Below are 16333 nucleotides of genomic sequence, written 5' to 3'. Positions count from 1 at the left end.
ACTGAAAGAGGCCGCGCACAGTTGAAGAGGGTCGTAATGTTGAATACGCAGATATCTATCCCGACCATCATCGGAATTCCAAACGGCATCAGGATCCACTGCAAGTACTATGACACTCAGGGAGGACGTGAGAAAACTTGGATTTAATGGTCTAGCGGCTACTCGTAAGCCACACATCACATCAGTAAATGCCAAACGACGCCTCGCTTGGTGTAAGCATGGTAAACATTGGACGATTGAACAGTGGAAAAACGTTATGTAGAGTGACGAATCACGGTTCACAATGTGGTGATTCGATGGCAGGGTGTGGGTATGGCGAATGCCCGGTGAGCGTTATCTGCAAGCGTGTGTGGTAAAATTTGAAGGCGGTGGTGTTATGGTGTGGCAGTGCTTTTCATGGAGGGGGCTTGCACCCCTTGTTGTGTTGCGTGGCACTATCACAGCTCAGGCCTACATTGATGTTTGAAGCACCTTCTTACTTCCCACTGTTGAAGAGCAATTCGGGGATGGCGATTGCATCTTTCAACTCGATCGAGCACCTTTTCATAATGCACGGCGTTGCGGAGTGGTTACACGACAATAACATCCCCGTTACGGATATTCCTGCACAAAGTCGTGACCTAAATCCTATAGAACACCTTTGGGACGTTTTGGAAAGCCGACTTCCTACACGTCCCCACCGACCGAAATCCCAGCACCTGATTGAACGTATGCCTGTGAGAGTGGAAGCCGTCATCGAGGCTAAGGGTGGGCCAACACCATACTGAATTCCAGCATTTGTGATGGAGGGCGCCACGAACCTGTAAGTCATTTTCATCCAGTTTTCCGGATACTTCTGATCATGTAGTGTACCTAAATTATCTGGTGAACAGGATAGGTAGCAATCTGCGGCTGTTTGCTGATGAGGCTGTTGTGTAAGGGAAGATGTCGTCGTTGAGTGACTGTGTGTGGATACAAGATGACTTAGATAAAATTTATAGGTTTTGTGATGAATGGCAGCTAGCTCTAAATGTAGAAGATTGTCGGTTATTGCAGATGATATAGGAAAAACAAAACCATAATGTTCGAATGCAGCATCAGCAGTGCCCTGCTTCACACAGTCACATCGTTTAAGTACCTCGCTTAACGTTGCAAAGCGATATGAAACGGAAAGTGTATGTGAGGATTGTGATACAGTAGGCGAATGGTCGACTGCGGTTTATTGGGAGAACTTAGGGAAAGTATGGCATATCTGTAAAGAAGACCGCATAAGCAGGATGCTAGTGCAACCTGTTCTCGAGTACTGCTTGAGTGTTTGAGAAGCGCACCAGGTTGGATTTAAGAAAGACATCGAAGTAATTCGGAGGCAGGCTGCTAGAATTCTTATCGGTGGGTCCAAGCAACACAGAAGTACTATGAAGGTGCCTCCGGATCTCAGATTGTAATCCCGGGAGGGAAGGCGACTTCCTTTTCGAGGAACACTATTGAGGAAATTGACAGATTCGGGATTTTATGTTGATTGCTCAAAGAGTTTATTGGCTCCGACATAAATTTCCCCGAAGGACCACGAAGACAAGATACGAGAAATTACGGCTCATACGGAGGCGTACAGACAGTCATCTTTTCCTCGGTCTATTTATGAGTGTAACAGGAAAGCATATGCTTAGTAGTGGTTCAGGGTACACTCCGCCACGCACCGTAATGTGTAATGTAGATGTACAGGTACGCAGCCTTCATCTAACCGCTGCAAACAGAACCAGGAGTCGTCGCTGAGTGCCACGCAGCGGCATTCAGTGTCTGAGATAACTCTATGTCAGTACCACTCAAATTTTGTTGTCTGTCGTATAGTGTCAGCTGTAAACGGCACATGCAACTCTAGATCGGAACGGAGCTTCCAGTAATCTGTTCCTGACGGTTCATTGTTTGTATGCCTGTAACCTGCACCCGGACTTCAGCTGTTGTCGTCCTTCCATTCGTTAGAGTCAGTCGAAGAGTGCTACAAATGCGGTCTAAGGCGCTGCAGTCATGGACTGTGCGGCTGGTCCCGGCGGAGGTTCGAGTCCTCCCTCGGGCATGGGTGTTGTGTGTGTGTTTGGCCTTAGTATAATTTAGGTTAAGTAGTGTGTAAGCTTATGGACTGATGATCTTAGCAGTTAAGTCACATAAGATTTCACACACATTTGAACATTTGAACTCATACTGCCACACCGTTATCCAACGTCATTTATTCGTTCTGCAACCATTGCACTACAGCCAACCATGTAAACCGTTCCATTAACGTTAGATGCACCCGATAGCCGTCGTGTAGTAACACCACTAATCACATGTAAGAATGACTTATAATTGTTGGTAAGAGAAGTTCATATAATGTTGAAATTTTAATGAACGTATCACACCGACAAGTAAACTAGAAGTGTACATAATGTCATTCAAAATATACACACTGATAATCCAAAACTTTGTGGCCACTGCCCACCGTGACGATGGATGCCGGCTAGTGGCGTCGCGGGCGCGTGACGCCGTAGCAAAAGTATGTAAGCGGAGCAGACACAGACGGGGAATCACCCTAATGAAGGAACGGGCCACAAATGGGCAAATACATTGAGATAAGCAACTTTGACAGAGGGCAGATTATTATTACACAGAGCCTGTTGACGAGTATCTCGAAAAAGGCGAAGCTGGTCGAATGCTCACTCGCAACTGTCGTGAGCATCTACTGAAAAAGGTAGAAGCACAGTGAAACAACCCCTAGGCGGTAAATACACTCCTGGAAATTGAAATAAGAACACCGTGAATTCATTGTCCCAGGAAGGGGAAACTTTATTGACACATTCCTGGGGTCAGATACATCACATGATCACACTGACAGAACCACAGGCACATAGACACAGGCAACAGAGCATGCACAATGTCGGCACTAATACAGTGTATATCCACCTTTCGCAGCAATGCAGGCTGCTATTCTCCCATGGAGACGATCGTAGAGATGCTGGATGTAGTCCTGTGGAACGGCTTGCCATGCCATTTCCACCTGGCGCCTCAGTTGGACCAGCGTTCGTGCTGGACGTGGAGACCGCGTGAGACGACGCTTCATCCAGTCCCAAACATGCTCAATGGGGAACAGATCCGGAGATCTTGCTGGCCAGGGTAGTTGACTTACACCTTCTAGAGCACGTTGGGTGGCACGGGATACATGCGGACGTGCATTGTCCTGTTGGAACAGCAAGTTCCCTTGCCGGTCTAGGAATGGTAGAACGATGGGTTCGATGACGGTTTGGATGTACCGTGCACTATTCAGTGTCCCCTCGACGATCACCAGTGGTGTACAGCCAGTGTAGGAGATCGCTCCCCACACCATGATGCCGGGTGTTGGCCCTGTGTGCCTCGGTCGTATGCAGTCCTGATTGTGGCGCTCACCTGCACGGCGCCAAACACGCATACGACCATCATTGGCACCAAGGCAGAAGCGACTCTCATCGCTGAAGACGACACGTCTCCATTCGTCCCTCCATTCACGCCTGTCGCGACACCACTGGAGGCGGGCTGCACGATGTTGGGGCGTGAGCGGAAGACGGCCTAACGGTGTGCGGGACCGTAGCCCAGCTTCATGGAGACGGTTGCGAATGGTCCTCGCCGATACCCCAGGAGCAACAGTGTCCCTAATTTGCTGGGAAGTGGCGGTGCGGTCCCCTACGGCACTGCGTAGGATCTTACGGTCTTGGCGTGCATCCGTGCGTCGCGGCGGTCCGGTACCAGGTCGACGGGCACGTGCACCTTCCGCCGACCACTGGCGACAACATCGATGTACTGTGGAGACCTCACGCCCCACGTGTTGAGCAATTCGGCGGTACGTCCACCCGGCCTCCCGCATGCCCACTATACGCCCTCGCTCAAAGTCCGTCAACTGCACATACGGTTCACGTCCACGCTGTCGCGGCATGCTACCAGTGTTAAAGACTGCGATGGAGCTCCGTATGCCACGGCAAACTGGCTGACACTGACGGCGGCGGTGCACAAATTCTGCGCAGCTAGCGCCATTCGACGGCCAACACCGCGGTTCCTGGTGTGTCCGCTGTGCCGTGCGTGTGATCATTGCTTGTACAGCCCTCTCGCAGTGTCCGGAGCAAGTATGGTGGGTCTGACACACCGGTGTCAATGTGTTCTTTTTTCCATTTCCAGGAGTGTAGTTAGATGTCCATGACGCTCCACAGAACGTGGGGTTCGGAAGCTCGTCTGTAAAGTAGGATAGATGGTGGTCTATGGCATCTCTGCCGAAAGAGCACAACACTGGTGAAGGCACAGGTTTTTCGGATCACACCGTACATGACTGAACATGGGTCTTCGCAACAGACCACCCTTGCGTGTTCACATGTTAACCCAACGATATCACCAAGTGCTGTTGCAGTGGGCATGGGACCATCAAGATTTCACCGTAGGTCAATGAAAATATGTCGGCTCTTCTGGAAAAACATATTTTTGGTACATTAGGACGCTGGTCGTCTACACAATGCCGTCATCGAGATGAAAGGCGGATCGAAACATGCAGCGCGCTGCCGATGCATGCTGGTGGGAGCTGTACGGAAGACATTCTCCTGTGCTTGCGTGGGGTAGTAATCGAAGACAAGCTGACAGCTGCGAATCACCTGCATCCCTTGATGGTTAATGTCTTCTGCGATGGCAATGCCATCTTTCAGCAGTATGGCTGTCCTCGTCTCAGAACCAGAGTGATTCAGTGGTTTGAGCAGCATTATACTGAACTCACATTGATGTCTCGGCGATCAAATTGGCCTGATGTAAATCCTATGGAACCCATGTGGGTCGCTATATGGCTCCATCATTACGTACGAAAATCAGCGGTCGGTTATTTACACGAACTGCATGACTTGTACGTATATATGTAATGCCACATACCTCCACAAACCTATCAAAAACCTGTGTGTACGTACTTAACTTTTGACATATCCTATTAAATTCACATTCACTTTATATGCAACAATGACCATATGTGTTATTGCTGCATTGCCAGCAGAAGAGTTATAACACTCCTATGTCCCTTCAAGTCACTTATGGTGTATGCTACGTTGACAATATGATCGTGAGATGTGATTAAAATGACGAAATGTTTGCCCCTGAAGTCCTACAGGCGTTCAGTGTGATTAATGTCTGATGAGCTGGGCTGGACCAGGCAATTAAGCTTTTTTTATATATACAGCTGATATATGTATAGCTCTGCTACCTAGAAAACAAATAATAATGGACTTTTTATAGTTTTTTAAACATATTGTTCTACAATTTAATTCAAGAAACTATTTTCTGGAAAATAACATTTTCAATGTAACTGCCTAGTTGTGAAAACAATATACACTAACTAAATTCGTATAAACACTAATTAAGGTATCTTTTTCTATTTACTCCATTCTGGGTTACATACTGTTAAGTGTATATAACATGTATGACATTTGTAGCTGCTATATACTTAAAATAGTTAAACACTGGACTCGCATTCGGGAGGACGACGGTTCAATCCCGCGTCCGGCCATCCTGATTTAGGTTTTCCGTGATTTCCCTAAATCGCTCCAGGCAAATGCCGGGATGGTTCCTTTCAAAGTGCACGCCCGACTTCCTTCCCCGTCCTTCCCTAATCCGATGAGACCGATGACCTCGCTGTCTGGTCTCCTTCCCCAAAACAACAACAACAACATACTTAAAATAGATACTACCAGATTTGCTTGTTGTGGCATTAGTTTAGTGTCTTTGTAATCTGGAAGACCACGTCTACGCTTGAAAGCCAAAATCTCACAATTTCTGAGTTACTTAAATAGTATCCACAGATCTACTAGCATTTTAAACTTCATAAAGTTCCATCTTCATTACTCCATCTAGTGTTTCGTTCTGTACCAGAAACCTACAAACCATATCTTCTGCTACCTAATATATTTCTGTTTGTTGTTTAGTTACAGACTGTCCTAAATATGACATTATTAGATGGTTTGTATTCAAAGGGTGGCAAGATGACAACTGTTTCACTGTCACATAGCGTCTCTCTCAATATTTTTTTAACCAAAGGTTCTCCTTGAGCTTAGACTTTCCTCTGAAATCCCATGTTTTAAAATACCTCAGAAGAACCTAAGAATACGTTTACCTAATTAATGAGTAATTACGCTCGTAAGTAATACTTTTCCTCGTTATTTTATTTTTGCGAAGTATATTTTAGGGTCTCTGTGTTTTCTTTTATAAATTCCTGTTATCACAAAATGAATGAAAGTAAAATGAGTAGAGACGGATGTGCTGATCTCTTTACCGCTTACTTGGTAACTGTTACTTCTGTTGCAGGTGCGTTTCTCTCCTGCAATCAGCAATGAGTGTGTCCATTTTCATCCTCCTGTCCATTAACATGGCCAATTTATGTTTCATTATGTTTGTCACTGTGGAAGTAAGTACATGTGAAATAATTTATTTGCCGATATACAATAAATTGTAAAATCCATTCACATATATCAGTACTGATTGAAGCAAGTTGATTTTTTTGCAAAGGAAATGACACACGTAATTGAACTTATACTGTGGGATTGCATGATTAGGTGCTAAAAATTAAAGTATCAGGTCGTGTATCATTGTACTACTAAAGTTGGATGGTATACATGTCAGCCTCATTACGCTACAGATTTATCAAATAATGCGGTGTATGTGGAGTCTTGTACCCTAATTTCTCTTTTAATATCGATTAGTAACAAATAATTCGATGCTAGCATTTTATGCAGAAATACTTATTAATACCAACACTGTTATGTGTTCAGCTTTTGCAGAGCGAAGGAAATATGTCTAAACCACTGAAGACTATATTCGTGATGCCTGCTCTTCTATACCAGACTTGGATGTATTGCATTTTTGGCCAGATCATAACTGATCAGGTAGGTATTACCTTGCAGTTAGACATTTCTTTCTTCTTCGAATCTTTATTCGTTTACATGTCTCCTCGTGATTTAGCTAGTCCTATTTCTAGCGGAAGACGATGAATATCCAAATACAATCATGTAAGGGATATCAGCAACTCGCAGAATAACTAGGGAAAATATTTTTTAATCAACCAAATGGTAAGTGCTTAATGACATTTTCCACCATGACTGGCTGTTTTCAGACCGGTGTTTATAACTCAGTGTACTGTATGTTGATACCTAAATGTCAGATAGATTGCAATTCCATTTGCCTGTAAGTTAGACATTGGGAAGGGGCCGTACTGGAGCTTTAGCCACCTGTCTAGCAATTAGTTTGTAAGTTAAGTAGATGTTCCAGGGATCATTTTGGTCGAAAAATCATAATGATGTGGAAAGAGTCATTTTACATTTACATCGCAAATTAATTCGAACTATGGTTACATTCTGAACACTTCGAAGTTTTTTCTTTTCTTTTTTTTCTTAAAAAGAAAAAAAAATACAAATATATACAGATGTGAGTTAGTAATTTCTACCTACCACTATTTACACATTACAATATTACAAATTCATCTGCGAAATAGGACTTGTCAACCAGAAACTTTCTAAGTTTCTTTCCTATTTATTTTGCTTTGCTATCTCTCAGATATTTTATATCACCGGGTAAGTATCAAAAACTTTGGTTTGCAGCACCGTGCAACCCTTTTTGAGTTTCAGAGGATTATTTGCTACAAACTTCATAACGAAATAAATTGTGAAGCAGCAGTCATTATGCCCTAGATTTGTTCCCTGTAGGACGATAAAGTTGCATCGTTCAATTGTTTCCGCAAGAACCGAAACTTCTCTAGGTCTCCACGAACGGCAACTGCCTTGGTTAGAATCTTCGTGCGGCGCAGATAGTTTCATCATGTCATTTCGAGCTATAGCATGTGCTATCCAAAATACAAGTGAAAAATAATGATGATAGGTAACGTCTCTGCATGTGTTGGCAACAACGATTGGTGGACCTTTAGACTCCCTGTCAGACAAGCAACTTTTCATCACGTCATTTCACGTTCAAACATGCCACACGTTGCTACTGGTGAAATAGTGAAGAACAACTCGATTTTTAACGTCTCTTGATGTGTAACTAACAACGATGAAATGTGCGGGTTCTATTCCTAATCAATATGAAACCTTTGGTCACATTATTTACAGTTCAGACATGTGAACATGTTGCTACTGGTAAAATATGCCGATATTTAACGTCTATTCGTGGCGAGAAGACGACGGTGATACATGCCGTGTTCTAACACAGGTAACGCAAAATTTCTTCGTCTGCTCATTTCAGTTTTAATCATCTCGCTACTAATGAAAATTTTTGATATGTAACATTTGATTGTGCTTAATTAACAATCGATTAGGTGCTGGATTAAACTCTCTTATCAACACAATACTTTACGTCACATCATTTTAAGTTGAAACATGTACACACTTTGTTACTGGTGAATGAAATCGTACGTAATATCGTTCTTGGCTAGTTAACGGGGACTATATTTGCTAGATAGGAGTTTCAAGTCTTCACTCAGGACAATTATTTTCGTCAGATAATTTGAAGCTGGAACTTACTTTTTGAAATATCATTTACTGTAACAAATTCAAGTTTATAAGCTTTAAAAACATTCATTTTTAATAACGTTTTAGCTGATATTTGCATTATTGTGGTGTTGATTTCCACCTGGGTTGATGGCCACGTAGAACAGTGTCCTCTAATAGCCTCTTGTAGTAACCGGTTTGTATGGTCAAAGGACTGTACCGAGAGGAGATTAGGGCAGCTGTAAGACACAGTTACATAGTGAGAGTTGCATAAAAATCAGGCAGAACGGAATTCACGTCATTCGGATACTTTCGACTGCGATAGTATGTACCGTGTTTCTGAAGACGATTGCACGAAAACTGCAACCCATTCGAAACATGACATATAAATGCCGACAGAGCTTTTCTATAAGTTTTGATTCCGGTAAGCGACTTTAAGTAGATGCAACAGAGGGCACGTAAGTCAGAATATGTAGACAAATAATTTGCTCCGTATTGTCCCATCGAATTATTTGCAGTTCGCTTCTCGTTACAGGAATTAAAATTCCTTTAGCTAATAATCTTATTAATACGGCTATCCAACAAGCAAGGCGAGGAAATCTGCACTGGCTTGCCTCAATACAAGTCGTCTGTTGACCCATTTGGCAGAAAATCCTTAACATTATTTGCGGCACAGATAAGTTTAGTTTGCCTTCACCACCCGCGGTGCTGCTTTCATTCTCTATGGAAGCCCAATATTCACAGCATTTGACGAACCCGCTAAGTATTCTCTGCAGAGATAAAAAAGGGCGTCTGCTCCAGCGTGGCATCAGCTTCGCAAAATTCAGATACAGCTTGTCACCTGAAGACGATGGCCAGATGGACAGTCGAAATACTGTGCACCTGTGTACCTTGATTTGCAGACCCGACTGCAAACCCTACTTATTTCGCCGGGAAAGGTAGTAATGTTATACGCAGTGGCTGGACAGTGCCGCATCCTTGGCAATAATGCACGTGGCAGAGTACCCATAGGGTCCTCAGAATACCAAGATATGGCTGCCCAGGTCATCAATCCCGCCATGTTTCACTCTTGGGAAACAAACTCGGCGAGAAGTTGGAAACAGTGTACAACAGGAGTCATCGGACCGAAGAATTTTCTTCCTTTGCTTCACAGTCGAGAATTTATAGCTTCGATACCACATTTCTAGCTGTTATGGCCATTTGCAACACAGTGAGTGGTTTTTGAATCCCAGATCGCCCTGCAGTTCCCTGCTTGTGGCGTTCCAGTTGTGTTAATTTGGTGCAGAAAGGATTCACGAGTGTGACATTGAGTTCCGTATTGTGTTTTGCAGCTTTTAGTCAAAATCTTCTTCAACGCCCGTTCGTCATGGACACTCAAACACTTGCTCGTCCGCGTTGTGAATTAGTGATTTGTGTATTTCCGCTATTCCTACGTGTTGTATAAATCTTTCATAGCGTGCCTCTTGAAATACGAAATGCTTCGGCTACCTTGGTTACGAAAGTGCCACCACACGAGCACTAAGCAACTCGCCCACCTTCGAATTCTCTTAGTCCCGACGTAAAGCATTCACAACTACACAGAACACTTTTCTGACCACACCTAACTCTTGCCTTGTATTGCACAGTTCTGTTCGTGGTCAATATGTCACCACAACCTGCAGGGTTGGCTAACAGCTGTATTTATGTCCACTCTACTTAGTCTTTAGCACATCTGCAGCGCCATATTTATTCCTAAATATCTCCACAATCTTGAGGATAGAATGTGGCTAAAGATAAAAGAAGAAAGTAATACCTAAGTGTAACTGAACGCGAAGTATAAAACCAGTTGTATAGGAAATCTTACGTAGATTATTTACACGTGATAATCAAATACAGATGTGAATGACAGTAATGTATGAAGCGGATACGTGAATGTTCCAGAATGAGAAGTTGGTGGACTCGGCCTTTGGATGCGGATGGACCGACACTGACTCTCGTTTCAAACGGAGTTTGGCGATCGTCATGATGGCGGCTACACGACCTCTCAAGATCAGAATAGGCAAGACGTGTGACCTATCCAGGGCACTTCTGCTTCAGGTGAGCTAGGAAATAATAAATCTACAATACAGTGTAGTGCAATGTATATGGCGGTATCAAAGCATAACATACGACGGTTGCTCAGAAAGTAATGCACAGCATTTTTTTTTCTTCAACAGTTCTTTACTGAACACAATGTGAATTACACATACGAAAGAATGGTGCTTCATCTACACACCCTATTTTTCCACGAAATCTCCATCTCATTTTATGGCCTTCCTCCAGCGCGAAACAAGGGCGTGTACGGCCTATCGGTAACAATCCTGGTCCTGGTGGCGGAGCCAGTGCTTCACTGTGTGCATCACCTCCTTATCGTTCTCAAAATGTCTGCCACGAATGGCTTCCTTTAATGGCCCAAACAACTGGAAGGCCCAGGGGGCTAGGTCACGTGTGTCAGATGTGACAGCCGTTTATGGTCTGCCCGACTGCTGCAAATCGTGGAGCTCCGCCGAACCGCCTTCTGATGACCTCACCCTCCGTGCCCAGCAACTAACTCTTACTTCTGTCGACAGCAGATGCTCCATAGACTTTCTCAAGCGCTTGTGAATATTCCCACAGTTTCTTTCTCTGCAGTGAGAAATTCAATGATGACATATTGCTTGTAACGTATATCACCCACAGACGCCATTTTGAAGTTGTCCTGCAGCCGCGGCATCTGTCGGAAGTGACTGAAACTTGGTGCGCTCACTCAGGACACTTCACAAAATACATACGTAACTGTAAGCGTAGGCTTCCGCGGCCATTGTCTTCTTCAATAAAATTCTTCAGGGTATCAGACCGCATCGTCATAATTTAAAATGCGCCAACGTTTCGACCAGCGTTGCAGCTAGCCTTCATCAGTCCAACGTAAGGCCCTGATGAAGGCTAGCTGCAACACTGGCCGAAACGTTGGCGCATTTTAAATTTTGACGATGCGGTCTGATACCCTGAAGAATTTTATTGAAGGAGTACATACGTAACGTTTCGCGTTCGTAGTGTTGTTTTCGGCTGACAAAAAGATGTGGTACATTACTTTCTCGGCAACCCATGTACAAACAAAACTGTGTGCCGAAGACAAACGATATTTCCATTGTTTCTCCCGAAATTAAAAAAAAAGCTCTGTAGCAGCAACTTCAAAAAGCCAACATAAACTAAGCACCTCCCGGTATCCGTTGTAATTTGTACATGTTATTAAATCTATGAATTTATGTAACTGATTTAGGTCGACAAACAAATTGTGGTTTTATTATGGTGATGTTTGTTTGTATCGAATCTGTTTTAAGCTTATAGGGCCATGATCCAAGCATGTTAAACTGTAGTGTAAATTTACAGTTTAAAATATGGATGGTATCAGATACAGTAGATAACGAAAACGCAGAACTTGTATGAATGTAATAGTAAAGCTTAGATGAATGTGATCATTGTAACTGAGATCTGAGAATATGCTTCAGTTTCTGTTAGATCACGTGATTAAGATTGAAAATGTACTGAACTGGAGCTGGTCATTTGGGAAAGGGTTTTAATCTTACATATTTACTTCAGATATTTCTAGAAGTACAGTTCACGGGTCAAGTTTTGCTGCAGTGGTAGGCTGCAATAGTGTAGCCGTTAACATTATTGCCAAGCGTCTGTAATATACACCGATATTGCGGTACATCCCCGTAATAATGCTGATGTAGAAGGCTGTGGCGGGTACCTGCGAGGTATGGCCGAGATGCTGTCAGTCCCGGCAGGAGAATATTTCGTGGGGCCGGACCGCATGTCTCTCTGCCCTTCTCTGTGTGTACTCCCCTCTCTTTCTCAGACTTCCTTCCTCTTTCTCACGCTGAAAGCGCTGCAATTTCAAGTCACATAATCTGAGCTGCGAAACAATGGCACAGTTCTTCCCTCTATTTCGGAAGCTGGTGCGCGTACGTAGAAGCACTCGACTTATTTTTTGTCTGCTGGAATTCAGAAATGGGCAAGCGAGTCAATCAGGAATTTCATGAGTGTGTTTCTTACATCCACAACCAGACCTATGGAGCGTAGTACATATAAAGGGTGCAGTCTGGAAAAGGACAATCTCAGTGCTACCCTCGTAGTAAATGAAGATTTGCAGCAGTTAGCCATAACTGTATAGTGTATTCTACGTAGCTTCTCAAGACTTGTAAACATTTCTGAGCAACATTGTTGGGTTACATTCCTGGCAGTTGCCATTTTTATAGTCCGTGTCAACTCACCATGACACGTTTTCTCCTTTGTTCGTTTTACCTTTGTGTCCAATTGTTTCCACGACCTTCCTCCAGAACATTTTCAGCAAACATGGATTCTGCCTTTTCCATATGCAATTACGTTCATGCTCTCTCAGTTTGGCTGCTATAACCTTGCCTACTTAACCAATACATAAGTTGGTAACAGTGAGTGCAATTGATTTTATAAACACCGTTATTACATGACATATTCGGTTTATCCTTGTTGCTGAGTAAGTTAAGAACCGCGTGAATCTTATATACACTATTGGCCACTACAACTGCTACACCAGGAAGAAACGCAGATCATAAACGGGTATTCATTGGACAAATATATTCTACTAGAACTGACACGTGATTAAATTTTCACGCAGTTTGGCTGCATAGAGCCTGAGAAATCAGTACCAAGAAACACCACCTCTGGCCGTAATAACGGCCTTCATACGCCTGGGCATTGAGTCAAACAGAGCTTGGATGCCGTGTACTGGTACAGCTGCCATTGCAGATTCAACACGATACCACAGATCATCAAGAGTAGTGACTGGCGTATTGTGACGAGCCAGTTGCTCGGCCGCCATTGACCAGACGTTTTCAGTTGGTGAGAAATCTGGAGAAAGTGCTGGCCAGGCCAGCAGTCGAACATTTTCTGTATCCAGAAAGGCCCGTACAGGAACTGCAACATGCGGTCGTGCATTATCCTGCTGAAATGGAGGGTTTCGCAGGGATCGAATGAAGGGTAGAACCACGGGTCGTAACACATCTGAAATGTGACGTCCACTGTTCAAAGTGCCGTCAATGCGAAAAAAAGGTGACCGAGACGTGTAACCAATGACACCCCATACCATCACGCCGCGTGATACGCCAGTATGGCGATGACGAATACATGCTTCCAGTGTGCGTTCACCGCGATGTCGCATCATGACGCTGTAAACAGAACCTGGATTCAAGAAGTGACGTTTTGCCATTGGTGCACCCAGGTCCGTCGTTGAGTACACCATCGCAGGCGCTCCTGTCTGTGATGCAACGTCAAGGGTAACCGCAGCCATGGTCTCCGAGCTGATAGTCCATGCTGCTGCAAACGTCGTCGAACTGTTCGTGTAGATGGTTGTTGTCTTGCAAACGTCCCCATCTGTTGACTCAGGGATCGAGACGTGGCTACGCGATCCGTTACAGCCATGCGGATAAGATGCCAGTCATCTCGACTGCTAGTGACACGAGGCCGTTGGGATCCAGCACGGCGTTCCGTATTACCCTCCTGAACTCACCGATTCCATATTCTGCTAACAGTCATTGGATCTCGACCAACGCGAGCAGCAATGTCGCAATACGATAAACCGTAATCGCGATAGTCTACAATCCGACCTTCATCAGAGTCGGAAACGTGATGGTACGCCTTTCTCCTCCTTACACGAGGCATCACAACAACGTTGCACCAGGAAATGCCGGTCAACTGCTGTTTGTGTATGAGAAATTGGTTGGAAACTTTCCTCATATCAGCACGTTGTAGGTGTCGCCACCGGCGCCAACCTTGTGTGAATGCTCTGAAAAGCTAATCAATTGCATATCACAGCATCTTCTTCCTGTCGGTTAAATTTCGCGTCTGTAGCACGTCATCTTCGTGGTGTAGCAATTTTAATGGCCAGTAGTGTAAAACGAAGATTGATAGATGCAAGGTTGGAGAATCTCAGCTATTTGTTGGATGACTCTCCTAAATATCGCGTAGTATACTTCTTATTTTAGGTGTAACTGTCACTGGGCAGGGAGCATAAATGTAGGGCCCCATGTTTCTTTTTGTTTCTTGAGTAAAATGTTTTTAACTATGTCAGGACTACAGCCATTGCTACACTCAGTAAATTTAACTTTCTCTATCTCTATTTGAAATTCCTTTTTTGATACTGCTGCGGTTCTGAGATGATACACCTTGGAATAGCAGGCAGCATGTTAAAGTGCTGTTTCATATTTTAAACAAGAGGGTATTACACTGTCCGTTGTTCTAGACTTCCTTTAAATTTTGAAACAATAAGTATTTGTAGTGAAATCTATAGCAAAATGTTAGAAGTCATTGAATACTTTAGCAAGCTCTATGATGAAATGTTTTGTATTGTGAATTTAGATGTTCCAGAAACGTGTTGAGCTGTCTCTTGGTGCCAGTTCACTGACATCGTCTACATGAAAACCGCTTCGAAGTAAACAGCTATACAACAGAAATACTGTTTGTTCTCAAACCTTAAATATCAAATTATTCTGCCGAGAAGTAACGATAGAACACACAAGTGCGATTAAGTAACTCTGCATATCACTTGTTTCATTTCCAAAGGGAGAGATCTCGCTTACGATGAAATGTGTTCAAACTTAGTCATACACATTGTTTCCCTCTGTCATCAGGCAGTTGTTGAAACTGTTAATGCCATCCCAGTTCTTCCCAAATGCAAACACCTTTGGCGAACGTTCAAATTCTTCTTAAGCAGACACATGATTACGACAATTTCTGACCGCCTAAAAAGAAATAAAACGATTCTGCGTTCTATGATGGGCCTGAGAATATCTTGTATTTTTCAGAATTAGTGTGATTGTAGTAATAGCTACATGAGACAGTGTCCTAGAACTATTTCCAAAGTTGAATAGTCGCACATAAGGTTCACAAATCTACTAAAACCAGTTGCACCCCAAAACAGCCTTTGCATTAGCGTAAAATACTTTCGAGCTTGAAACTTGAAACTTCCTGGCAGATTAAAACTGTGTGCCCGACCGAGACTCGAACTCGGGCATTTGCCTTTCGCGGGCAAGTGCTCTACCATCTGAGCTACCGAAGCACGACTCACGCCCGGTACTCACAGCTTTACTTCTGCCTCTATCTCGTCTCCTACCTTCCAAACTATACAGAAGCTCTCCTGCGAATCTTGCAGAACTAGCACTCCTGAAAGAAAGGATATAGCGGGGACATGGCTTAGCCACGGCCTGGTGGACGTTTCCAGATTGAGATTTTCACTCTGCAGCGGAGTGTGCGCTGATATGAAACTTCCTGGCAGATTATAACTGTGTGCCCGACCGAGACTCGAACTCGGGCACACAGTTTTAATCTGCCAGGAAGTTTCATATCAGCGCACACTCCGCTGCAGAGTGAAAATCTCATTCTGGACTTTCGAGGTTGCACAGATTCTAGCCTACTGTTGATACCTAATTGTCAACCGTTCAGAATTCACAAAAATAAGATGGTGCGTTAAGGTGAGCAGTACGCTTACAAACTTCAGTCCTCAAGTTGAGTAGAGGATGACATTTTTTTTAACAGATTCAGACCCTTCCGTTTCTCTTACCTATTCCATTCTTAAGTGGTGCACAAGAGGAAAGATCGTTTCTACCCTTCTACATGAGCCGAAATTGTTTAACTTTTTAATTCGATATCTATACACTAGGTGTACGTTGGAAAAGGTACTATGCTTGTTAACTAACTTAAGATTATTACCTACTGGAATTTTTTCAGCTGCCTCTCCGCTATGACAACATTTGTTTTGCAACGCCGCACTACTTTTCGTTGAGTACTTTTTCCACTCTCTCTCCGAAATG

At 43.7% G+C, this 16333-nt stretch overlaps 1 protein-coding gene across 1 annotated transcript in view; it reads left to right on the top strand.

The window, feature by feature from the left end:
- The window catches only part of LOC126237041 (odorant receptor 85c-like), a 37197-nt gene that overhangs the window by 18829 nt on the left and 2035 nt on the right, over window positions 1–16333 (top strand). Inside the window, exons 3-5 of the mRNA XM_049946806.1 lie at window positions 6313–6412; window positions 6777–6890; window positions 10407–10562. Of these exons, the coding sequence (XP_049802763.1) occupies window positions 6313–6412; window positions 6777–6890; window positions 10407–10562 (370 nt within the window). The remainder of the gene's footprint in view (window positions 1–6312; window positions 6413–6776; window positions 6891–10406; window positions 10563–16333) is intronic.

Source organism: Schistocerca nitens, chromosome 1 (genome assembly GCF_023898315.1).
Source record: "Schistocerca nitens isolate TAMUIC-IGC-003100 chromosome 1, iqSchNite1.1, whole genome shotgun sequence".
Lineage (NCBI taxonomy): Eukaryota > Metazoa > Arthropoda > Insecta > Orthoptera > Acrididae > Schistocerca > Schistocerca nitens.
This window is presented reverse-complemented; position numbering and strand designations above follow the sequence as displayed.